Consider the following 27451-nt stretch of genomic DNA (forward strand, 5'->3'; position numbering starts at 1 on the left):
TATCTCGCGAAGAGACCATGAGGATAAAATCAGAGAGATTAGAGCCCACACAGAAGCATACCGACAATCCTTCTTTCCACGTACAATACGAGACTGGAATAGAAGGGAGAACCGATAGAGGTACTCATCAGGGTACCCTCCGCCACACACCGTCAGGTGGCTTGCGGAGTACGGATGTAGATGTAGATGTAGAATAGTGAACAGTCATCAGACACACATAACGTAAAAAATTCTGTTTGAGGTATCAACGTCATAATTATACATGTGTCACATAGTAAACGCTGATGATGGCCTGGATGCGTCTGATGTTTATAAATATAACTGAGACCAGCAGCGGGCACTATAGTTAGTGTACTTGAGTCATCAGTTAGGCCAATTTAATAGTTGAAATGCAGTATGCGTCGTCATTAATTAAAATTTTCTTAACACACGAAAATGAGCACTTGGCAACGAAACATGACCTTACACGCAATAGGTGGAATTAAATACATACTTCAAATCCACATAAAAGGTTCAAATAATAATGATGGGAAGCATTTCGCCTGGAAAAGAAACCACACAATTGTGTAAAACTAGTGTGAAAAGTTTTAAAATAAAATAACATCCAAAAATGGAAACATTCCAGCATGACCTAAAATGGCTCTAAGCACAATGGGACTTAACATATGAGGTCATCAGTCCCCTACACTTAGAACTACTTAAACCAAACTAACCTACGGACATCACACACGTCCATGCTCGAGGCAGGATTCGAACCTGCGACCGTAGTAGCCACACCGTTCCGGACTGAAGCGGCTACAACTTCTCGGCCACAGCGGCCGGTCATGACAAAATAATTAAACCATAACCATCAGTGTAGGTAACTAACGAAGCAGTGACTGTCAGTTAAAATGTCCATAATCGATAACAAATTTGGAATGGGATCTCAACGGCGCTGCCTCGTGACTTCTCTGCACGAAGTTCTTGTTTTCCTGTAGCGGACGTCGCACAAGAAGGTGCAGTCTCTCGCCGCCGGTAGCCGGCGCACGCAACTGCAAGCCAAGCTGCTGCGTCGATCGGTAGGTTTCTGAATACATCAAAATAAGCACTCAGGTTAAACTCATTCGGTTCACTCAGCCGTAATTCCGGTTGCCGTTTTCTGTGTACATAAATCTCCATTTCTAAGAGTAGCGTCAGTAATTGTCCCTTTGGTACCTTATGCGACACTTCCACATTATCCTCTACGTTTTCCACGGTACGTTTTTCTTTATCCAAAACATCTTATTTTGCCTCTCTCTAAAGTGAGTCTTGAATTCCTCCCTGTATGACTCCTTCGGCAGTTGATCTTGTAGACACCAGATTCTAAATATTTGTGCAGTGCCGTCAGAAAATGTACCATTGTATGATATAGCAAAAACATCTTGCCCGCTGGATCTGTCGTTTCCTCCTTGTCACTATTTTGAGAGTGCAGTTTATTATAAAGTTTCATTACAACACGGTCCTTACACCCGTTTACCTGGCTGCTTGTGTAATCATATTTGATTCTTCCACTTCGTCGTTAGGGGTGAGTGGTAGTTTTAGCATTCTGTTGATCATGGTTCTGAGCATGCCAATTTAGGTTCCTCAGGGTGGCAGGATTTCACATTTATAATCGACAGAATTGCACAAGGTTTCGGAAAAATAAAGGTAGAAATTTGGTTCCAAACGGAAACCACAGTTGGTTGTAGTCTACGCCACGAATGTGCCAACAACGATAAGAAATATTTAGTATCTGGTGTTTATAAGATAAACTGTCGGGACTGTGACAAAGTATATATAGGTCGGAAGGGAATTAATTTCAAGGCTCCCTTTAGAGGGACTAAATATAGCCGGAATAACAGCGTTTTCAGTACACTTTTGGATAAAGAAAAACATGCGGCAGGAAACATAGAGGATAAGATGAAATCTATTCGAAGATACGGAAACTTATGTAAACAGAAAACGGTAACCGGAGCTATAGCTGAATGAACAGAATGTTTTTAACCTGAATTCTGATTTTGATGTATGTAAAAACCTACTAGTTTGAGCAGCGTCGAGCTCCTGGTAGCTTGGCGTGCGGTTGCGTGCGCCGTCCACCAGCGGCGAGGGGACTGGGCCTTCTGACGCAAATTCAGCCAAAAGAAAACAAGAACTTCGTACAGAAAATTGGAAATTTGTGGTAAGGTTCAATACGACCAGACTACTGAGGTCATCGTTCCCTAGGCTTACACACTACTTAAACTAACTTACGCTAAGAGCAACACATACACACCCATGCCCGAGGGAGGACTCGAAGCTTCGAAGGGGGAAAGGGGGTGGGGGGGGGGGTTACCTGCGCGAACCGTGACAAGACGCCGTAGACTGCACGGCTACCCCGCGCGGCCTTCGTACACAAAACCCACGGGGTAACGCCATTGAAATTCCTCTACGGGTGCGTTACCAGCTATCGACTTTTTAACTAACTGTCACTATTTCATTAATTACCTACACTTACGGTTATTATTTAATTGCTTTTTCATGCTGGAAGGTTTCCATTTATAAATGTGATCTTATTTTTAAACTTTTTATACTGGCTTTTACACAATGTGTGGCTTACTTTGTCAGGAGAGAAGCTTCCAATTATTATTATTATTAGCACTTTCTATGTGGATCTTAAGGGTGGATCTAATTCCACCGATTATATGTCAGCACATGTTTTAAATGTTTTTTATTCGAGTCTTTGATCACAATATAAATTCTTTTATCGATGACCGGTTTCAGTCAGTAATTCCCATCCTCAAATCTACAATATAAAAATATATACATGTAGCAGACTTTTAAATATAGATAACTATAACAGAAACCAATTGTGATACAGTAAAAGACGAATACAGTTATCCATATTCTATCACAGATATCCATATTCTATCACAGTTGGTTCCTATAATAGTTATTTATATTTAAAAGTCTGCTACATGTATTTGATCGAATGTGTTTTTATCAGATAATGTTTCTTACGTAAATGATGACTACATCTAACCCCACAGTAGCGATATCTATATAGGATGTAAGCCAACTTATTTCTGGTAGCTACTGTACTTCAGTAGTCAGTTGCAAAAATGACTGTGTAGACGATGTGACCTATTCTACACCTCATTTCAGATCTACGTGACGATCTTGTGCTGAATATATTTATACGTTTTGAAGATACCATTACGGCCTTATCACTTTAGGAAGAGGTGTAGAAAAGGTACGTTTCACCGTATTTTAACTGTAAATTTCCCTGGTTATATGATAGTATATTGTGATTCGTAATGCTGTATTGTGCCGAGAGACACTATGCTAACTAGTTGCATATATTTTTATATTGTAGATCTGAGGATGGTCATTACTGACTGAAACCGGTCATCGTCAAAAGAACCGATATTGTAATCAAACACTGGAACAAAAAAACGTCTGACAGTATTGGACCACTGTTCATACATATGACTATGTCTCAGCTGGTGAGTACATGTTTTATTGTCACTCGCTCACTATTCCGTCTGAAGTAATCTTAATTTATGACTACATATAGTGCATTTTAACTATTAAACTGATTACTCATATATTTTAACTACAGTGCCTTCTGCTGGTCTCAGTTATTTCAATAAATATCAAACGTTTCCAGGCCATCACTAGCTATTACTCTATAACAAATGTATAATTTTGACGTTGATACCTCAATCAGAGTATTTTATGGTGTGTATCGCTGATGAGCGTGTCTGTTAATCATGTAATTTTTTTTCGTATACATAATCAGGCACGTTGTAGATTTTCCTTCAGATAAGTGAACTTAGTTGGTTACACCACCATACTTCGTTTGAAAAAGACCTGAATATGGCAGTAGCCAAAATCGGTAATAGAGAATAGTAAAAGTTTTGTGTGATCAGCACGGTCCTTTACAAATAATCTACCAGACCCTTTTAAATTCTAACACTGGTGGCGTGTCTCTGGGGTCTCCCGCGAAGCCGACAACCCGCAACGTAGCGCCGCTATGCGGGTCGTCGTTCCAGTACCGCAGGCGCACCGACCGAAGTCTGCCGAACTTCGCCTCACCTGCATCAAGCAGGTTAGTTCAAAGGGCGCGCTCAAGAGCTGTAGAAGCCGCCACATCTGTGTACCATTTGCTGCATCCGCCAATCCATTTTCCTCAGACAGTCCGAGGCCACATCGCTAGACCAATAGCCACGTGGCAGTCATCCGCCCTGCGGATATAACTGCCCTCGCCCGGTGAGCATCAGGCAGTTTAATTTTCAGCCTACTACTGACGTCTAAGAAGAAACACTATTTCGTTTGCAAGAGAACTTTTCAGAAGACAGTGCAGGCAGAGATTTACTTCTGTTGCTTTCGAACAACTTTAAGTTGTCAAAGAAGTCATTCCTTTATTTTCAAAGACTTTTCTTATTTGTTTTGGACTGTTAACGGACCCATAACATAAACTGAGGGTTCAATAAACTGATTTTTGAGCGTAATTAACTGAACTGTGAAAGTGCCCCAAGCCGGGAAACTTCAACTGGATCCTCCATGTCTTCCATACCGACTCCACATTCACATCATATCGCGTTATCAGGCAAGTCCTCCGCTCACATAGACCGTCAGTATACTCTTTCCACGTATCTGCTCTCTTCTCTGAGTTAGCAGAGGCTTTCCTATTGCAATCTTAATGTTACCACCGGTGCTTATAATTTCATCCAACGTTCGTTTCACTTTTCTATTTGCCGAGTCCGTCTTTCCGAAGATCATTTCTTTTCCGATTTCTTCACACCTTTCCTGCAGCCATTTCCCGCTGAATGATTTCACTTCTTATTAATTTCAGTTCCTATCTTTCCGCGAACATTTTTGTGCCACCTACTTTCGTCGATTAGTTATAGTAATTCCTCCGTTTCCACAGGTTTCTTTGCAGGGAAGGTCACTGGATCTATATTAGTCTGTTGAACACATGTGATTACCATTTTTAGAGATGTCCTCTCCTCTTCAGTTGAAATACTTACCGTAATATACCTTACCATCGCAGTATTCATATTCTTAGCGAACATCAAACGCATCTCGTCATTCCTCATTACTTCAGTATCCCACTTCCCTCCAAATTGATTATTCTGGGAGATTATTTACTCTTCATCATTACTAAATTGTGATCTGAGTCTGTATGTTCTCCTGGGTACACCTTACAATCTAAATCTGATTTCGGAATCTTTGTTTGACCGGGCTGTAAACCAACTAGAGTCTTCTCGTGTCGCCGAGCCTTTTGAAGTATACCTCCTCCTCTTGTGATTCTTGAACATGGTATTCGATATTACCATTTCAAATTTGATGCAGAACCCAGTTAGTGTTTTTCCTCTCTTAGAATTTCCCTTTTGAGATTTTCTAGCCTCCCTATCACGTTCGAATTTCTGACATTCCATGCCACGACTCGAAACACGTTATCCTTTTCCTAGTAATTGGATGTTTTTCTCATGGTCACCTTGGCAGTCCCCTCCTGGAGATCCGGATGGCGACTAGTCCGGAATCTTCAGCCAATGGAGGAATCATCAGGACACTTCGCGAATTACAGGTCACACTTCCTGTCAATATACATGATGTGTGCTAAATGCAATGGTCAGCATTGCATCCTGCATCCTCATCCTGCATCATCATTGTTGATTCTTCAGCCTTGTTGGGCAGTTACCCACCCCAAGTGAAAGATTGTGCCATGAACACTATTCGTCCCTCCGCCCTCTTTGACAAGGCCATTTTACGACCGCTACTGCTGATAAATTTTATTCAGAATTTAAGCTATGGCTGGGTATGAACCAGGGACCCATGAGGTTTTGATTACTAATCAAGGGCAGTACCAATATATCACCGGTTCGCTGGCCGCGGTGGTCGAGCGGTTCTAGGAGCTTCCGTCCGGAACCGCGATACTGCTACGGTCGGAGGTTCGAATCTTGCCTCGGGCATGGATGTGTGTGATGTCCTTAGGTCAGTTAGGTTTAAGTAGTTCTAAGGTATAGGAGACTGATGACCTCCGATGTTAAGTCCCATAGTGCTCAGAGCCATTTGAACCATTATCATCGGTTCGAGATTAAAATCAACAAAAGAAAAGCAAGGGAAACTGTATATAATCGAACTAAATCAGCTGATGCTAGGTGAATTGAGTTAGGAAGTGAGACACCAAATTTAGTGGATGTGGCTTGTTTTTTTTATTAGCCAGTTGACTGTCGATTGTCGAAGCAGATGAGTTGTACAGTACAAACTGGAAATATGAAGCTAAACTTTTCTAAAGAAGCAAAGTTGTTAACACTGACAAAAAATTTAAATTCACAAAGACTTTTCTGAAGTTTTTTGCAGTGTATCTTTGTTTGGAAGTGAAATGTGGTCGAGAAACTGTTCACAGAAGAGAGAGTCGGAGAGTTCGAAATACGTTGCGATAGAAGAGTGCTTCAGTTGTGCACTGCAGATCATACAACTAATGGAGAGATATCATATAAAACTATGGGGAGAAAATTTATATATATCACTACTTTATTAAATAAACAGATCAGATGATAGAGGAACATACCGTATAGAATGAGAAGTGCACGCGTTTGTAATATTACACTGATAGCAAGATGAAATAACCACCAACAACAAGCAGATGTAGATGAATATGAACGTTGATTGGGATCTCCTTACAACTCACTAAAAATATCGTACAGGTCACCTTGCCAGTTATTCTACTAAACAATTTATGTAATCATACTATTTACAATTTTACGTATATTGGTTGTTTTGTTTGATAATCTTGTTTGTTCAAAATTAGTAGGAGATAAACAGCATAAAAATACAGCTAAGGCAAACAGCAGTCTGACATTACTGTGAGAAGTATTCTGACCAGAGCAACGTGCGATAGAATACTAAGTAACTCCACGAAAGAAAAATGTCTTTCAAATGATTAAAAAAGAGAACCTCGCTTCAGGTATAAAGTGATCTACCCTGTGGAGCCATATCAATGATGTTACACATATTACAAAAACGGGACTATCTCTTTGCTTTCCGTGCGATTTAACGCGTACACTTTCATGTTTTATCGAGGCTTCCCTTCTGATATTCCAGTCTACGAGATGTTTCCGACAGTTTTATTTGATTTGAGAAGACTATGTTTTCTGCATGAACGCTGATAGAAACTTGGGGCAAATAGTGAATTACTCGTCGCCACTTAGAAGATTACTTTGGCGTCAGTTTGTTGGTCGGCGTATTCGACGATAGGAGTCACCGTGGTGCAAATCACTTGCTCGCTCTTACCCGAAGATGCGTCGAATCGAGGTAACATAGAAAGAAAGTTGTTTCATGTTCTTCGTTTAAACAGGTATGATTAAGTTACAAATGTGCTGCGCTCTTTCTGACCGAAGAGTACGGCACTGAACTACCTATAGGCGGCAAAGAATTCGACTATGGCGCCAGCAGTCTTTTGACACTAGTCATTTATTTACGTTCTTCACGTAGTTCGTAGACGTCTAACCGGGCTCTTTGCCGAGGTCGCTAAGGCAATATCCAGCGATGGCACTCGAATTCGAGCTACAGTTCTTCGACTCCTAGTGGTGGAAGATTTTCATTTTGGCTGGCAGGGGGATGAGAAGTGGTGGTCTGAAGTTCCTGTCCGCCAGTCTCCGCGCCAATATCCTGGGTTAAACTTCAAACCTCTAAGCAGTGTCTCATGAACCGAAGGCACGTCATACTGTCAATGGAGATCTGTCCGTCGGAGGAGGACGTTGATTTCAGCGGGCCCCTTGGTACTTTTCGACAGGAGTGAGCTGCGAATATGTGCTGGCACTGAGTTTCACCCTCTACCTCCCCTACACCCATAGCAACACGAACATACCACTATACTCAAGGCACAGTTGTATGCAGTAAACTTCGTAACAGGTCCCAGGAAAGCATAGGGAAAGTACCTCCACTAGGGGTTTCAGAAGAGCAGTGATGCAGGATTCTTGCATCTGAAACCGTGTAACCATTCCTGAGTAAGGGATTAGTCTGACTTTGACATGGATCCTCTCGTTAGGCTAGCCGAGAGCTAGTCGCATAGAAACAGTAGTGAACGCATTAAAGACATGCTCGCAAATGTATGAGAGGAGTTTGAATATCGTTTGAATGTTATCTTTGCTTACAGTAGAGGACAGGTTGAACATCTGTGGAAGGTAAATGAAAATTGTCTCCCTAAACGTAATAATGAAGGTACCTCAACGCTGTACGTCAACGTACATAAAAGTTATTCTTTCAAAATCGGGTGGTTCTTTTGAGAATAAGACCTCTGGAGTCCTATCAGTAAGCTACAATCCACCAGAGGTCGGTATCAAGAAGTGAATTTGACATCACTGAGGTGAGACATTCACCGCACGTTCCTACCCTCATGGATTTGTTCACGTCGATATCTGACTGTCAGTGATAAAATGCGTACGAACAGCAAACTGCACAGAATGCATCACAGTCCAACAGCCGCCTGCCACAATGAGGAAACGTTGGGTCGCTCACACACAGATTTGTTTGTGGAGTAGCGGAAGAAACGTATAATTCTGTCAGTCACCTACTAGCCATCACTGATAGAACGATCGCACGCTACCTGCACGTTAGGGAACTGACATGGCCTGACAGCACGCGATAGCCGGTTGCTTAACAGCTCTATGGGTGATCGGACATGCGATACAGCCACCTACATTATTGAGAACCGAGGTGCTAAATTCTCGGAATAGTTCTCCCTGTAAATTCCTGACGGCCAATATTATCGAATCGTGCAGCATGTCTATCACATGGAAACATTTCACAACAAGCTACTAATCACGATCAAGAAACCGGCGCAAGTAGTCTATCACGCCTGTCACTAGATAATACATAATCGATACAATGAGATGGCAGAAACCACAGATGAGTCTCTTAAATTATTATAGATGTTTCATGTAAGTAATTTACAGGGTGGAGAAAAATTGTGACACGAAATTTTAACCCTGGATAGCTGATGCCAATAGGAACCAAACTTACTAATGATGTGTATGTCGAGAAGGAACCATTTATAAACTACGGAAACATGGCGCCAGGCGCCCCGATTGTCCGTGTGATTGTCCCGTTGCCGTTCGTCGGTTGACGGGCAGCGCTATGGGTGTCGGTTCACACATACGAACGATACAAACGTCCCTAAACCCGTACTGCCCAAAGTGATACGCAAATGTGTTGAATAGATCTTGCTTTTTGTCTCCACCTCACGTCAGAGCCACTCACACGTAAGCTTCTCTTCGGAGGACACACACGTCACCTGCAATTTAGTCATACAGTAAACATGGCGGCACAGGATTCGTTTGAAGAACCACGAGATATGGTTTCTGTTCATGGACTAGCCGACGGTAATGCGCGTCAAGCTCGACGGTTGTATGAGAAACGGTACCCAACAAGACGTCACCCATAACCGCAAACGTTTACAGCAGTTCACCGGCGACTTGGCGAAACAGGCTCGTCAGGGGGATATCATGGTGATGCTGGAAGACCTCGAACACGACGGGAAGCTGCATTTGAACAGAGTATTCTCGAGTATTTCAAGGAAGCGCCTACGACAAGTATTCGATGATGATGATGATGGTGATGATGACGATGTCTGGTTTGTGGGGCGCTCAACTGCGCGGGTATCAGCACCCGTACAAATTCCGAACCTCTGCTCAGCCCCATCTCGCCACTTTCATGATTATGAACAACACAAGCACCCAGTCATCTCGAGGCAGGTGAAAATCCCTGACCCCGCCGGGAAACGAACCCGGCACCCCATGTTGGGGAAGCGAAAACACGACCGCGAGACCACGAGCTGCGGACGACAGTTACTCGAGCGGTTGGACACAACACAGGGGTGACTCATCGCTTAGTCTGGGAGGTTTTGAGTGATGACGGCCAGGATCCATTTATAGAAAGAAATTTTCACTCTACAGTGGAGTGTGCGCTGATATGAAACTTCCTGGCAAATTAAATCTGTGTGCAGAACCGAGATTCGAACTCGGGACCTTTGCCTGTCGCGGGCAAGAGTTCTACCATCTGAGCTACCCAAGCACGACTCACGCCCCCACGCCCCGTCCTCACAGCTTTACTTCCGTCACTACGTCTCCTACCTTCCAAACTTCACAGAAGCATTTCTGCGAACCTTGCAGAACTAACACTCCTGGAAGAAAGGATATTGTGGAGACAAGGCTTAGCCACAGCGTAGGGGATGTTTCTAGAATGAAATTTTCACTCTACAACGGAGATTTCGCTGATATGAAACTTCCTGGCAGATTAAAGCTGTGTGCCGGACCGAGACTCGAGGCAAAGGTCGCGAGTTCGAGTCTCGGTCCGGCACACAGTTTTAATCTGCCAGGAAGTTTCAGCATCCATTCTGTTTCCACCCTGTCCCAAGACCTGAATCCTGTGGTGGACTATGAACACAGGCTAGGGTTTTTCCGGTGGTTTCTGAAACGTGTTGCACGAGATCCCAACTTCCCGGCCATTGTGTTGTTTACCGAGGAATGCACCTTCCATTGGGATGGAATGTACAATACTCGAAACGTTCATTTTTTATCCTCATGTGACGTACGTCCAAGGACACAAGGAACGATTTTCGCTCAATATTTGGGCAGGAATTGTGGGTGACCATATAACTGTTCCGTTGCGTGTACCTCCTCGACTCACCAGAGCAAATTTCCTTCACTTTTTGCAAGAAACTCTACCCGGTCTGCTGAAACATGATCCCCTGGACATGCGGCTACGGATGTGGTTGCAGCATGATTGGACGCCAGCACATAACAGTCGTGCTGCGCGCGGATATTTAAATGAACTCTTCGACGGCCGGGTAACTGGCAGAAGTGCTCCTAAGACATGGCCCGCACGATCACCAGACCTCACGCCAACGATATTTTCCCTTTGGGGATTCTTCAAGGGTCTAGTTCACCCATTCGGACGCGAACCACCTAGAAACGAAGAGGAATTAATAGATCGCTTTGAACGTGCTGCCAGTCACATCAGGGCAATGCCAGGGATCTTTGAAAGAGTTCGGCAAAACACCGTTCGACGTTACCAACTTTGTGTTGCGTCAGAGGGTCGCCAGTTCGAGCACCTGCTATAAGTATTCAATGTCTTAGGTACAAAAATGGTCCTTTTCAGAGCCGACGCGATATGTAAAATTCATTGTTTACGCGAACTAACAGCTGTTTTACGCGTTTGTTCCCGGTATGTCTCATCATGAAACTGCAATGGATGTTTCGGGACCCTGGCGGATTCGATCCCAGGCCCCCAGAGTGGGAGGCTGGCGCACTACCACCGACCGTGCGGGAAGCCTTGGATACATCGCCATCCGCGGCAGGAAAAGCATTCGCTGTCATGCGTTTTACAGAGCAACCGGCGTCAGGGCTATCCCGCAGCCAATAGGAGTGCGTAGCGCCAAGTTTCCTTAGTTTAAAAATTGTGCGTTGTCGACCTACAGAACATTAGTTATTTTGGTTCCTTCTAGAGATGAGAAAAGTCGTTCATCCTTGGGAACTAGTTCACTGGTGATCGCTCTTTTCTGGGATACGTTCATTTTCACTAATTCACCGTTCATTGTACTTGGTGTATGGTTCTTATGAAAAATTGAAAATTAGTAGTATAGGTGACTGAAGGATGGAAGGAGTCAAGAGGGGGCACCTGGCTCCCCCCTAGAGTACAGAATTTTTATTCACAACAGAATTCTAACACCCTTGTAATTTTCGTGAATCTGCAAAACATCTCGTTTGGCCAACTGTAGCTTTACGTCGCTGATCGAAGTAAAATTATGTGAGGTGGCGCACGTAAAACCGGCCCCGAGTACAGACTGCTCGCCAATTACGCACCATTCGTTGACCGATACGATCAGAATAGATACACATCTAATAATTAGGCAGTGGAGAAATAACAAGCCAATGCAAACAACTTCGAAACAAGATATGACGATTGGTAAGCGACAATGCGTAGTCTAGTACGCGGGGCCGATTTTTCGTGCGCCAGCCTGTACCACTGAAATAATATTGTAGGAGTTATCATATTCTCTTTACAAAATGTGGCACCAGACACTCGATTACGAAGCGCGGGCTTCATTCGGTTGTAAGCCGATCTGCCTTCCATAACAATGAACATGTTATTTTACCTTGGATCAGAACGAGACGGAAAATGGCCACTCGTGTGTGCCGTGCCGACGTCCTTTGCATGTGTAGTAACAAAAAATCTTGCCTTTTTACAAGTATTTCCTCTGCTGTTTATCAAAAGAGTGAAGTAAGCTGATACGCCGTTTTGTTATCTGAAAAGGTGTATGTATTACATACGTCGTAATTTTTTTTCGTAGTTTACGTAATTATAAACTACATTTTAATTAGCGTTAGTGAACGCTGAATAGAATACAAAAAGAACCAGAAGTTCAGAGCTAAAGCAAAAGGTTTCAAACAGATCTAGAATGGACGTGCGAAGCGAACGAAATGAACAACAACTCGATACAAAACAAACTAGGAGCAGTCGGAAGTGGAACAGCGACGAGTGGCGACGCGAAGGCTGTGCGAGACCGAGACTTAGACAGACGGGAATGGGACCGAGGCTGGAACGAGACCGGCCGACGTGCCGTTGCGAGAACGAGACCGAACGGTTTCGTCAGCTATGAAGGGTTAAAATTTCGTGACACAATTTTCCTCCACCCTGTTTATACAGGGTGTTACAAAAACGTACAGCCAAACTTTCAGGAAACATTCCTCACACAAAAAAGAAAGAAAATATGCTATGTGGACATGTGTCCGGAAACGCTTACTTTCCATGTTAGAGCTCATTTTCTTACTTCTCTTCAAATCACATTAATCATGTAATGGAACACACAGCAACAGAACGCACTAGCGTGACTTCAAACACTTTGTCACAGGAAATGTTCAAAATGTCCTCTGTTAGCGAGGATACATGGATCCACCCTCCGTCGCATGGAATCCCTGATGCGCTCATGCAGCCCTGGAGAATGTCGTATTGTGTCACAGCCGTCCACAATACGAGCACGAAGAGTCTCTACATTTGGTACCGAGGTTGCGTAGACAAGAGCTTTCAAATGCCCCCATAAATGAAAGTCAAGAGGGTTGAGGTCAGGAGAGCGTGGAGGCCATGGAACTGGTCCGCCTCCACCAATCCATAGGTCACCGAATATGTTGTTGAGAAGCGTACGAACACTTCGACTGAAATGTGCAGCAGCTACATCGTGTCGTAATTGTAAAGGCACATGTTCTAGCAGCACAGGTAGAGTATCCCGTATGAAATCATTATAACGTGCTCCACTGATCGTAGGTGGAAGAACATGGGGCCCAATCAAGACGTCACCAACAATGCCTGCCCAAACGTTCACAGAACATCTGTGTTGATGACGTGATAGCACAATTGCGTGCGGATTCTCGTCAGCCCACACATGTTGATTGCGAAAAATTACAATTTGATCACGTTGGAATGAAGCCTGATGCGTAAAGGGAACATTTGCACTGAAATGAGGATTGACACATTGTTGGATGCACCATTCGCAGAAGTGTACCCGTGGAGGCCAATCAGCTGCTGATAGTGCCAGCACATGCTGTACATGGTACGGAAACAACTGGTTCCCCGTAGCACTCTCCATACAGTGACGTGGTCAACGTTACCTTGTACAGCAGGAACTTCTCTGACGCTGACATTAGGGTTATCGCCAACTGCACGAAGAATTGCCTCGTCCATTGCAGGTTTCCTCGTCGTTCTAGGTCTTTCCCAGTCGCGAGTCATAGGCTGGAATGTTCCGTGCTCCCTAAGACGCCGATCAATTGCTTAGAACGTCTTTTTGTTGGGACACCTTCGTTCTGGGAATCTGTCTCGATACGAACGTACCGCGCCAAGGCTATTGCCACGTGCTAATCCATACATCAAATAGGCATCTGCCAACTCCCCATTTGTAAACATTGCACTGACTGCAAAGCCACGTTCGTGATGAACACTAACCTGTTGATGCTACGTACTGATGTGCTTGGTGCTAGTACTGTAGAGCAATGATTCGCATGTCAACACAAGCACCGAAGTCAACATTACCTTCCTTCAATTGGGCCAACCGGCGGTGAATCTAGGAAGTACAATACATACTGACGAAACTAAAATGAGCTCTAACAAGGAAATTAAGCGTTTCCGGACACACGTCGACATAACATCTTTTCTTTATTTGTGTGTGAGGAATGTTTCCTGAAAGTTTGGCCGTATCTTTTTGTAACACCCTGTATATTGAGTTATATAAAATGCATAGAAAAGAAAAAAACTGGCTAATATTTCCTTGTCTTAAGCTGATGGGGCCTTGTTAATTGTTCCTTGGAGAAATAAATCACTGATTTCAAAGAACGAACTGCGCTGTGCTGAAGCCTGGGCGCGCACCTGTGAGAAGAGGTTTCTGCTGAGGGGGCTCAGCAGGTGGATGCTGACAGAGACGGCGCCGGCCGACTCGCCGAACAGCGTCACGTTGTGCGGGTTGCCGCCGAAGTAGTGGATGTTGTCGTGCACCCACTGGAGCGCCATCAGCTGGTCGAAGAGCCCCGCGTTGCCCGGCACGTCGCTCGTGTCGAAGAAGAGGAAGCCCAGCGACGCGACGCGGTACTGCATCGACACCAGGATCACGTTCTCCTCGGACACGAGCGTCTTGTGGTCGTACACGTCGAGCGTGGCCGTGCCCGAGTAGAAGCCGCCGCCGAAGATCCACACCATGACGGCGGCGTTGCGCGGCCGCGGTTTCGGCGCCACCACGTTGATGTAGAGGCAGTCCTCCGACAACTGCGTGTTGGGGTTCCAGATGACCGAGCCCGGGAAGTCACCGAACACCTACGGAGCACAAAGTTCGTACAGCGGAAGCGGAGCTTGAGCGATACTTGTCTGGCGTGAGTGTACTTTAACAGGATGTAGCACATGGTTTTCGAGACGTGTGTTGTGGGACTGGAGTTGCCTTCCTATCACCAATATGCCACAACTCCTGCAGTTATTTAGTACACTACTGGCCATTAAAATTGCTACACCACGAAGATGATGTGCTACAGACGCGAAATTTAACCGACAGGAAGAAGGTGCTATGACGTGCAAATGATTAGCTTTTCAGAGCGTTCACACAAGGTTGGCGCCGGTGGCGACACCTACAACGTACTGACATGAGGAAAGTTTCCAACCGATTTCTTACATACAAACAGCAGTTGACCGGCGTTTCCTGGTGAAATGTTGTTGTGATGCCTCGTGTAAGGCGGAGAAATGCGACCATCACGTTTCCGACTTTGATAAAGGGGGACTGATGACCTCAGATGTTAAGTCCCACAGCGCTCAGAGCCATTTGAACCATTTTTTGAGGAATTTAACACAGCTGTTCTCGAATGGCTCCGTGAACTAGTAGCACATTTCTATCTTGAGGAATTAAACGATTGGTAGAAAGTTTCCAAGGCTGTTCGCAGACACTAAGCTGACTATGTTTTAAAATAGTGTTATATATTCGTGCCACTTTGAAATGAGCTGCACCGTTCAATAAAAAATGGTTTGGCTTGCCGTAATAACGTATTCGTTACTCTTTGAAGATCCGATTATATTTTTTCTTAGTAATGAAACAGTCAGCTACAATCAGTTAATTATTTATCGTCGCGGTGCTTAGCCAGGAATCTAGTAAACTCACTAGATAGTCCACTACATCAACTGGTATACCCTGAGTTTTAAGAAGCTATTTGAGATAAAAGCAGGGACATTTACTTGTGGATACGACCGACTGTGCTCGAAGCGCCACTCAGCGACAGATTTTGAATGGCGTGGTTCGCTTCCAATCAGTAATTCACGCAGTTATTTGAGTTCGCTGAGAACGCTCGAATAGTAACGCCATGTGATCCGCGGCTCCAAATGAAGATGAGCCAGATTCACCATTGTATCCAGCCTTGAAGCATGCTCCACCAGGGTCGCCCTCTTAGAGAGAGTAGAGCGATGTAAGTGAACCGATAAATCTCCGAGGCACTGCTTCGTCTGTAAAATTGATCTCACCTGTGCGTGTGTGTGTATTTTAAACTTGTTCCGTAGTAAGCTATTTTAAATTAGTGCGCGCTTTTCCCACTGCTAGAAGCCCACTGTACGTGGTGCCGATATGCTCGATTGTTCCCTCAAAGTGCTCGTAATTAATTTCCTTAACATACAAATATTACTTGCATGTTTTTGAAAGAAAGGAAATCACTTTTACCTACGGTTGCAGTGATAATTGCCATGATCATTTGCACAGTATCACATAACCGTTGTCTTCCACGAGGAGCTGTCATAATTTGAAACTGGAAAGTCTTGAGAATGTAAATGTATGCATAATCTTATGACTAATGCAAACCATTTTCCTCTAGAATTTATTCTTTTATGTAACTGTTCGAGCTTGCACCGTAACAAAGTACATTAACTCATTGACGTTATTCTCCAAAATACTTCAACATATATAATGAATTTATGTAGACTGGTATATTTTTATTTCTGCATTTAATTCGCCTGACAAGATTAATACCTTCGGGCACTCTATTATTTCAAGACAAAATTTTAGAGAGATACACTGAGCAAGGAGATAAAAAAGTCATGGGATAGTGACATGCACATATACAGATAGGCGGTACTATCGCGTACACAAGGTAGAAAAGGGAAGTGCATTGGCGGAGCTGTCATTAGCACGCAGGTGATACATGTGAAAAGGTTTCGGACGCGATTATGGCCGCACGACGGGAATTAACAGACTTTGAACGCGGAATGGTATCTGTACCTAGACACATTGAACATTCCTTTTCGGAAACCGTTAGGGAATTCAGTATTCCGCGATCCACGGGGTCAACAGTGTGCCGTAAATACCAAATTTCTGGGATGGCCTTTCACGTTGGACAAGGCAGTGGGCGATGGACTACACTTAAGAAAACTACGGAGAGCAGCCGCGTTTGCATAGCGTTGTCAGTGCTAATAGAAAAACAACTCTGAGTGAACTGACGGCAGAAATCAATGTGGGGCGTACACCGAAGGCTTACTTTAGGGGAGAGCGGTGAAATTTTCGACTTGAATGGGTTTTGGCAGCAGACGACCATCGTGAGTGCCGTTGCTAATAGCACAACATCGCCTGAATACCCTCTTCTGAGATCGTGATCATATCGGTTGTGCCCTGGACGAATGGAAAACCTTGACTTGGGTCGCCGAGTCCCGACTTTAGTTGGTAAGAGCTAATCGTAGGGTCTGAGTATGGCGCACACCCTATGAAACAATTGGCACACGTTGTCAACAAGGCGCTGTACAAGGTGGTTGTGGCTCCATAATGGTGTGGGCTGTTTTTACATGGAATGGACGGGGTCACTGGTCCAGATGAACCGATCATTGACTGAAAATCACTATGTTCGGCTGCTTGAAGTCCATCTTCAGCCGTTTTCCAAAACAACGACGGAACTTTTTATGGATTGAAGTGTGCAATATCACTAGGCCATAATTGTTCCCGATGGGTTTAAAGAACATTCCGGAAAGTTCGAGCCACCATGATTTGGCCACAATTGAACATTTATGGGACATAATCTTGACGTTAGTTCGTACACAAAATCCTGCACTGGCAACAATTTCGCAGTTATGGACGGATACGGAGGCAGCACGGCTCAGTAATTCTGCGGGGGACTTCCAACGACTTGTTGAGTCCATGACATTATGACGTGCATAAGAAGGAGTGACATGATATTAACGTGTATCCCACGACTTTTGTGCCCTCAGTATAATGCTGAAATGCGTGAAGTACATGGACTGTACATAATAGCACTGGCGGTCAATATTTAATGTAGAAGTTTCAAATAATTGTTGACTACACTCCCGGAAATGGAAAAAAGAACACATTGACACCGGTGTGTCAGACCCACCATACTTCCTCCGGACACTGCGAGAGGGCTGTACAAGCAATGATCACACGCACGGCACAGCGGAAACACCAGGAACCGCGGTGTTGGCAGTCGAATGGCGCTAGCTGCGCAGCATTTGTGCACCGCCGCCGTCGATGTTGTCGCCAGTGGTCGGCGGAAGGTGCACGTGCCCGTCGACCTGGGACCGGACCGCAGCGACGCACGGATGCACGCCAAGACCGTAGGATCCTACGCAGTGCCGTAGGGGACCGCACCGCCACTTCCCAGCAAATTAGGGACACTGTTGCTCCTGGGGTATCGGCGAGGACCATTCGCAACCGTCTCCATGAAGCTGGGCTACGGTCCCGCACACCGTTAGGCCGTCTTCCGCTCACGCCCCAACATCGTGCAGCCCGCCTCCAGTGGTGTCGCGACATGCGTGAATGGAGGGACGAATGGAGACGTGTCGTCTTCAGCGATGAGAGTCGCTTCTGCCTTGGTGCCAATGATGGTCGTATGCGTGTTTGGCGCCGTGCAGGTGAGCGCCACAATCAGGACTGCATACGACCGAGGCACACAGGGCCAACACCCGGCATCATGGTGTGGGGAGCGATCTCCTACACTGGCCGTACACCTCTGGTGATCGTCGAGGGGACACTAAATAGCGCACGGTACATCCAAACCGTCATCGAACCCATCGTTCTACCATTCCTAGACCGGCAAGGGAACTTGCTGTTCCAACAGGACAATGCACGTCCGCATGTATACCGTGCCACCCAACGTGCTCTAGAAGGTGTAAGTCAACTACCCTGGCCAGCAAGATCTCCGGATCTGTCCCCCATTGAGCATATTTGGTACTGGATGAAGCGTCGTCTCACGCGGTCTGCAAGTCCAGCACGAACGCTGGTCCAACTGAGGCGCCAGGTGGAAATGGCATGGCAAGCCGTTCCACAGGACTACATCCAGCATCTCTACGATCGTCTCCATGGGAGAATAGCAGCCTGCATTGCTGCGAAAGGTGGATATACACTGTACTAGTGCCGACATTGTGCATACTCTGTTGCCTGTGTATATGTGCCTGTGGTTCTGTCAGTGTGATCATGTGATGTATCTGACCCCAGGAATGTGTCAATAAAGTTTCCCCTTCCTGGGACAATCAATTCACGGTGTTCTTATTTCAATTTCCAGGAGTGTATTTCAATTTGAACTGTGCGGAAACATTAGAAAAATGCTGAAAGAGTCTTTTTCTTTATAATTAGAACCAATTTTCTTCTTGATATTCAGTATTGTTGTATGTAGACTTTCACAGTATGAAAAGTATTGAACAATAATGACATCTGTACGTAGAGAGTAAGAAGCACTGACCGTGTCGATGATCTGGACGCAGCTGTTAGGAGGAGTGGTGGTGTTGAGGATCTCGCCGTTGGTGTCCCAGCGGTCCACTGGCCTTGGATGGCGGAACCTGAGTGGCCCCACGGGCTTCTGCGCGTATGGGATTCCCATCCACACGTCCACCAGCTTTCCCGTCGTCGCAGCCAGCGTTACGCCGCGAACCTGTAAACAGAATACTGCAGTCGCATGTCGTTGTGCCTGGCAGGCCATGGGCGGTGTTCACCGGTGCAAATGCCAGTATTTTCTTGTGACGCGCACGTTAGCACCTTCTCTTTGTGAAATATTACTGTATGTCATATGTGTAACTGCTAATTTCATAAGTGTAACTGATATGTATAGCCGAGTAATTCATAAGATTAAAGTGTAGTGCTGGAGAGTTTAATATGGGAGAAATGAGAGAGTGAACCGTGAACCGCTTCTAGCTTACCATTCTCAATTACCACAAAGTGGAGTTTCTCGTTTAGTTTTCTCATCAGGGTCGTTATATCGAGACGCGTTCTTCCAGAATTTTACTTTCTCTTTGTCCCATTCTGTAACCCATTTTATTGTTGGAAACTGTTGATGCTAGAAATGTGTACAAATATTTAATAAATGCTGATATACAGCTGTACAATATCTGAGTTAACTAGTCACTTCTAAAGTACTTGCTGTTTTGACATGGAATTCAAAATGTTTTCCGGGTAAAATCTGTTGATAAAATTTTAATGTTTAGATTGTTAGCTCAAATGACACACATTAAGGAGGAACCATTAGATCATTTAAGTTGTTTGTAAAAGACGTAAACGAAATCAATTCAATCCTATGGCTTCCAACTTGCGAAACGTTGCAATTTAATCCTCTAGTAGTACTGAAGGGCTGATCATGCAAGTGTTCAGTACATAATGTGCTTTATAAGTGTGCTATACTTTCCCAAACTGCACACAGTATACCGAAGTTTCTTCTGAGGAAATTTATGTTTGTCAGTCATGGTTCTAAATTCTGTTCCATGATGAATTATTTGTTCGTGGTTGCCAATTTCTTTCAGGTGTTCATTAACTCCTGTTTGCCAGTTGTAGTTTTTCCACTGGTAAGGCTAACTTCAGAATTTTATTTCTGAGCCTGTCGGTGTCCACTCTACGTAATGCCATGTGTAATTTAATGCTGTTTCTCCTAGAACTTCTATGTTTTCTTTTTCATCCAAGTTCCATTCATGCCTTTTGGTCGTAAGAATTTTCTGAAAATCTTATTTCTTGTTTTTAAATGTTTCTTTCTTTGCGATCTATCACTAGTTATAACTGTTCCATAATCTTAATGAGCTTTTGTTGCAATAACTGTATAATAAGGTAATTTTCCCTTTTGTGGAATAGGTCTTTTAGTTGTATCTGTTTAATGTGAGATTTTATTATCTTTACTGTTTTGCAGTTCTTTCTCTGTAAGCTTCCCGAATTCCCCATATCGCTCTCTCGGTTCAATAATTTCTCATAAATGCATTTGATTTTTCACACAGCTGATGCAGTGAATTTAGAACTTGACTTATTGTACCATGTTTGAATTTTCTCTTTAGAAGCTATACGTTTCTCCCCCACTTGTTGCATACGTTTTATATTGGAGACTTAATATTGTTAAATAGTGTTTTAGAAGGAATATTGTGACATGGAATCTTACGCAGTAACTGCAGTAGGTTCCCAGATATGTGTTTCGAAGACTTCTTAAAAGTAATAGCGAAAGATCTCTGTCAGATTCCTTTCATGCTATTTTCCTCGATATATTGTCGTTTACGTGATACATTTTCTGTAATATTTCTAAATTTATCTGGGAGACGACTGAGCAGTGGAATAAGTTGTATTGACATATAAACACGAAAAACTGTCATACAACATTTTCAAAGACAATTTTATATGTAATTCTTATCATACAGTTTCCTATGAACCCACATCCGCCTCCTTTACGTAGTGTATATGATGTCTTAAGATGCTGTCATCTCCTTCCCTTCTGGTGTGAAGGGATGAATCAGTCTCCTTGGTGTGGTTCTGACCGTCTCTTGTCAGGTTGGTAAAGGAAGCTATCTGTCCGGTCTCTTCGTACAGTGCCTGTGGGACACCGTCGGACGGGGCCTATGCTATTCAGTGTACGGGCAGTTTCTCAAGTGGTAACATCTCCGGGTAAGCGCTTGTTTGGTGAGTCCGAAGGACATGAAAATTTTTAAGTTTTCAGCCTAACTGAATTATTAATTACTTTTCTTACAGATCTACATCGAACGTGTTTTATATATTATTTTAAATCGGGATGCAGTGCTATTTCGGTGTTGTTTTCTGAGTGTATTGCGGTAGTTGCTTTGTTTCCACCCCAATAAAGGAAAGTGAATCTGATTAAGATCATCGCTCTTTAGTGTGAATGTGCTTATAAGTGTTTTCTCTCTTTGAAATTCTTGAAATTAATAATTTCTCTTTGTGTTCAACCCACGTGGTGTGTGCTTTGTAGTAGCAGTACGATGTGCTCTTAAAATTATTTGAGCGATCAGGTCAATACCGTGCAGTTTTGAACGCAATTCAGAAGTTTCTTTTGTAACTAATGTATTTGGATTTGATTTCCTCATTAAAATCGTTGTGGAACTACACATTTAATGTAAATGTACTTGTACATGTGGAACATGTGCTGTAGTAACAAAACTAGCCCTGAGCTACTCTTGCATAATATTTCCCTTATTCAAACGTAATTAATCGCTATCGCGAGCAATTTTCCTAATTCACAACTTATAGAAAGATTTTTTGTAGAGCATTTTTGGTAAGATTGTGTATGTATGGAAACACGTGATCTTTGTCTAAACTCCCAATACCAGTCTGTGGTTATCCAATGGGAACACGACTACGCAAGGAGCGGATTGTCTTTGCCCAAATAGAATGGATTGGTGAAGGTTGAGTTTCTTTTTTTATGTACCCTTGAACTACCTGTATGTTCGTTTGAATACGGCATCCCATCCTGTTTCCTATTCTTTGAAAATCACGTGTTATGCTAATTGAACCCCCTCTGAGTAACACTTTTCTTATTTAATTCGCAACAGTAAACGAGGCACCAGGTTTGAGGCAGACTTAGCATGTGTTATACGTTTTATTGAAAATGGATGAATTTTAAAATAAATATCAAAGTTTGAACTTATTTTACTTTCCTTAAATCTAATTCTCCCTATCATCTGTTGACTTAAAATAATAATCAAATTATTAAAAAATGAGCTTTTGTGTGGGTGACTATTTCATAGATTTAAAAATTTATAGCAGTAGCACAAATTTGTCAGTCACCCACTGATACTTTCCTGCCCAGGTTTGGAAGGTTTTAAAAACACTATGCTCATTATAATAGACGTGTGATCCAATCTTTCTTACTCTATACAGTGTTTCCGCAAGAGTGTGCAAAACTTTAAAAGAGCACAGGGAATCTCCACTGAACAATTTGAGGAAGGGAACCTAGGATCGGAGAAGCCAACTTAAGGACATAATAGCAATGAAAAACATTACTGTGTACTTTTTTATTTACATTAGTAACAGTTTACTGTATATACTGACGGAGTTAACTCACCATTTGTTCCGTATCTTACGAAATGTGCTGAAACTGGCTGTCATCAGCGTCAAAGGAAGCATGACATCGGAGAACAAGATTCTACCGCAGGCTGACACATACGTCTGGTGTGTTTCGAATCACAACACAGTCAGCTACAATTCTGGCAACTACGTCCAACCCTGTATCCAATGGGGTCTCATGTTCAAGTGATTTTAGATATCTCCATAGGAAATAATCAAGCCGATTCAGGACAGGTGACCTCGCAGTCCATGGAACAAGGCCTCCCCTTCCAATCCAGCGGCCAGGAGATATAGGATTGAGATGGTGCATCACGAAGCGCCACGGCTACGTTCTCCAACAGCTGAGGTAAAGCTCTTTGTACAAACCTCAAGTACAGATGGCTATTCAGATGGCCAGGTAGAAGGTATGACTTGTCCTCCTTTCTTCTTTGTAGGAAATCAAGAATATATATGTAAAGAAACAGCATAGTTAGTGTAAACTTATATGCATGATAGTTGCAAATAATCTGGAAAACAACAATGCTAGACAACTCGGTAAACAAGTTTATTTCCATGTCTCCTTACGGTAGCTCCACCAAACACAGGTTCCCCACCTCAAACTGTTCCGTGGAGCATTCCTTATGTCCTGTTAAATTTTTTGCACACTCTTATGGCAAGACCCTCTATACACACAAATATTCTGAGTAAATGGTGAGTAGCTATCTGCGGCTATTTTCTGATGATGACGTAGCGTACGGGAATGTGTCGTCCTTGAGTGATTGTAGGAGGATACGAGATGACTTGGACAAAATTTTTAATTGGAATGATGAATGTCAGCTGGCTCTAGCCGTAGAAAAATGTAGGTTACTGCACATGAGCAGGAAAAAAACATCCCGTAATGTTCAAACACAGCATTAATAGTGTACAGGTAGGCACAGTTAACGGCGATTAAATTAGTAGGCGTAAAATAGCAAAGTGATATGAAATGGAAGGAGTACGTAAGGTGAGTAGTAGGGAAGGCGAGTGGTCGACTTCAGGTTATTAGAAGAATTTTAGGAAAGTGCTGTTCATCTCTAGATGTCACTGCACATAAAACTCTAGAGCGGCCAATTATTAGGTATTGCGCGAGTGTTTAGGTTCCGCATCAGGAGGGATTAAAGGAGGACATCGAAGCAATTGAGAGAAAGGCGTCTCCCCAGGATGGAAGATGACGTTCTTTTCATGGATTACTATTGAGAAAAGTTTTGCAGAACCGTCATTTGAAGCTGACGACATAACGACTCTAATGCTGCCAATATAAACTTCGAGTAAGGACCACGAAGTTAAGAGAAATTAGAGCTCGAAAAATTAGGGCTCTTATGGAGGATAGAGAGTCGTTTTTCCCTCGTTGTGTTTGGGAGTGGCACAGAATAGTGAAATGAAATGGTCGTATGGGATCGATGGCCGGTAGTCACAACTGGGGAAGTTCGGTCGCCGAGTTCCAAGTCTTGTCAGCTGACGCCGCGCTGAGTGACCTGCGTGTCGAAGATGATGATGATGATGATGATGATGATGATGATCATGGCATGATAATGAGGATGACATGATGATGAGGATGACATGATGATGAGGATGACATGATGATGAGGATGACATGATGATGAGGATGACATGATGATGAGGATGACATGATGATGAGGATGACATGATGATGAGGATGACATGATGATGAGGACAACACAAGACGCACTCCCCGAGAGGAGAAAATCTCCCACCCTTCCGTGAATTGAACGTGGGTCTGTTGCGTGGCAGTGAGATCCACTGACCCTCAGCTAAGGGGTTGGTATGTATGTATGTATGACGACATGTTGGCAAAGCCTGCGGTGCGGGTGAGAGGACGGGGAGCGGCGAACCTTGCCCTTGGTGGTCTGCACGACGAGCGGGTCGTCCTCGGGGTGCCGGCGCGCGCTGCCCGACAGCGGCTGCTGCGGCGCCTGCGGCGGCTGCGGGTCGTGGTCAAGGTCGAGGTCAAGGTGCAGGTCCTCGCCGCTGGCGCTGGCGTCGCGCTGCCGCAGCGCCGACAGGTGGTGGCGGCCGCGAGCGCTGCCGCCGCCCGCCACCAGCCACGCCACCAGCGCCACGCTCACGCGCCACCGCCACATCCCCATCCTGCGCCTCACGGGCTCTGCGCACGACATGGCACACGCCGTCAGAGAGAGGCGCTGCCAGCTCACACTATACTGCGGCGCCCTGCGAAACTTAAACACAACATATTAACGACTCGATGGGAATGAATTGGCGTGCGAGGACACGCTGCCAGAAGCGTCCCAGTCATGCACACAAAGCTGGACGCCACATGGCGGCTGAAGTGCCAGATGGGTCTAGGCTGTAAAATGAGGCAGTAGAAGAAAAAGGGAAAGACTGAGTGCGTCAGTCAGAGAGCAGTTACGATGTACATTACTGGCCATTAAAACTGCTACACCACACGAAGACGACGTGCTGCAGACGCGAAATTTAACCGAGAGGAAGAAATGCTGTGATATGCAAATGATTAGCTTTTCAGAGCATCCACAAGAGGTTCGCGTCGGTGGTGACACCTACAACGTGCTGACACGAGAAAGATTCCAACCGATTTCTCATACACAAACAGCAGTTCACCGGCGTTGCCTGGTGAAACGTTGTTGTGATGCCTCCTGTAAGGAGGAGAAATGCTTACCATCTCGTTTCAGACTTTGATAAAGGTCGGATTGTAGCCTACCGCGATTGCAGTTTATCGTATCGCGACATTGCTGCTAGCGTTGGTCGAGATCCAATGACTGTTAGCAGAATATGGAATCGATGGGTTCAGGAGTGTAATACGGAACGTCGTGCTGACTATAGAACAGCCTCGTATCACTAGCACTCGAGATGACAGACATTTTATCCAGATGGCTGTAACGGATCGTGCAGCCACGTCTCGATCCATGAGTCAACAGATGGGGACGTTTGCAAGATAACAACCACCTGCACGAACAGTTTGCAGCAGTATGGACTATCATCTCGGAGACCATGGCTCTGGTTACCCTTCTTGCTGCATCACAGACAGTTGCGCCTGCGATGGCGCATTCAACGAAGCTCGGTGCACGAATGGCCAAAACGTCATTTATTCGGACGAATCCAGGTTCCGTTTACCGCATCGTCATGGTCGCATTCGTGTCTGACGACATCGCAGTGAACGCACATTGGAAGCGTGTATTCGTCATCGCCATACTGGCGGATCATCCGGCATGATGGTATGGGGTATGGGGTACCTTTGGTTACACGTCTCGGTCACCTCTTGTTCGCACTGACGACACTTTGAACAGTGGGCGTTACATTAGAGTTGTGTTACCAGCCGTTGCTCTACCCTTCATTCGATCCGTGCGAAACCCTACATTTCAGCAGGATAATGCACGACCGCATATTGCAGGTCCTGTACGGGCCTTTCAGGATACAGAAAATGTTCGACTGCTGCCCTCGCCAGCACATTCTCCAGATCTCTCACCAACTGAAAACGTGTGGTCAATGGTGGCCGAGCAACTGGCTCGTCACAATACGCCAGTGACTACTCTTGATGAACTGTGGTATCGTGTTGAAGCTGCATGGGCAGCTGTACCTGTACACGCCATCCAAGCTCTGTTTGACGCAATGCCCAGGCGTATCAAGGCCGTTATTACGTCCAGAGGTCTTTGTTTGGGGTACTGATTTCTCAGGATCTATGCACCCAAACTGCGTGAAAATGTAATCACATGTCAGTCCTAGTATAATATATTTGTCCACTGAATACCCGCTTATCATCTGCAATTCTTCCTGGTGTAGCAATTTTGATGGCCAGTAGTGTGTATTAAAGATTCGCTGGGAATGAATCAAAATGTGAGGACATGTTGCCAGAGGCGTCCCAGTCGTGCACAGTAAGCTGGACGTCACATGGCGTGACGTCAGTGTGGCTATACTGCCAAATGGGGCTAGGCCAGAAAATGAGGTAGTAGAAGAAACAGGAAAAGACTCAGTGCCTCAGTAACAGAGCAGTTACAATGTAGTTTGGTGGTCGGTACACAACATTGGGATCACTTGACACTGGGACAAATCATCGCAGGACTATAAGAAGGTCGAATGACGAGTTTAGTCCGAGAATATGTCACTGCTCACAGCATTCTTTTTCTTCACTACTGCCCTTGGGTGGTGTATTCGTCCGACGTCCAATACTTCGTGCTCTGTTGAAGCACGCACATCGGCGATACTGTTTTGGATGCTGCCAATAACGACGAATGGAGTCGCTCTCTTCCAATGAGAGCGGGTACGATCTGAGTAGTGACCCTGAACGTACCCTCACATGAAGAGAGTTTGGAACATTAAGTGCACCCAGGAACATTGTCGAACACGATCGGTTTGGTGTTTCACCTGTTGTCGTGTGGAGATGTATAATGTTGCATGGGTGTAGTACCCTCCAAATCTTTGAACGCGACGCAGATCACTGTCACCGTTATTGTAACACTAAACACCTTCCCTTTTCAGGGGAAAATTCGACCCATTTGTACGAATGAAAATCCACCACCGTGTCAAACAGTGCAGGATGATGCTGATGCTGATGTTTGGTTTGTGGGTCGCTCAACTGCACGGTTATCAGCGCCCGTCCTAAGTTCCAACCTTTGCTCA

General features: G+C 44.6%; 1 protein-coding gene across 4 annotated transcripts in view; it reads right to left on the reverse strand.

The window, feature by feature from the left end:
• Positions 1-27451, reverse strand: part of LOC126335497 (acetylcholinesterase-like) — a 2358475-nt gene that overhangs the window by 576363 nt on the left and 1754661 nt on the right. For all 4 annotated transcript variants that reach the window (XM_049998832.1, XM_049998833.1, XM_049998831.1 and 1 more), the window contains 3 exons: positions 24691-24962; positions 19239-19427; positions 14401-14841 (listed from right to left, as the gene is read on the reverse strand). In XM_049998832.1, coding sequence (XP_049854789.1) covers positions 14401-14841; positions 19239-19427; positions 24691-24945 — 885 coding nt within the window. In that variant the 5' untranslated portion in view covers positions 24946-24962. The remainder of the gene's footprint in view (positions 1-14400; positions 14842-19238; positions 19428-24690; positions 24963-27451) is intronic.

The sequence above is a fragment of the Schistocerca gregaria genome, chromosome 2 (assembly GCF_023897955.1).
Source record: "Schistocerca gregaria isolate iqSchGreg1 chromosome 2, iqSchGreg1.2, whole genome shotgun sequence".
In the NCBI taxonomy this organism is placed as follows: domain Eukaryota; kingdom Metazoa; phylum Arthropoda; class Insecta; order Orthoptera; family Acrididae; genus Schistocerca; species Schistocerca gregaria.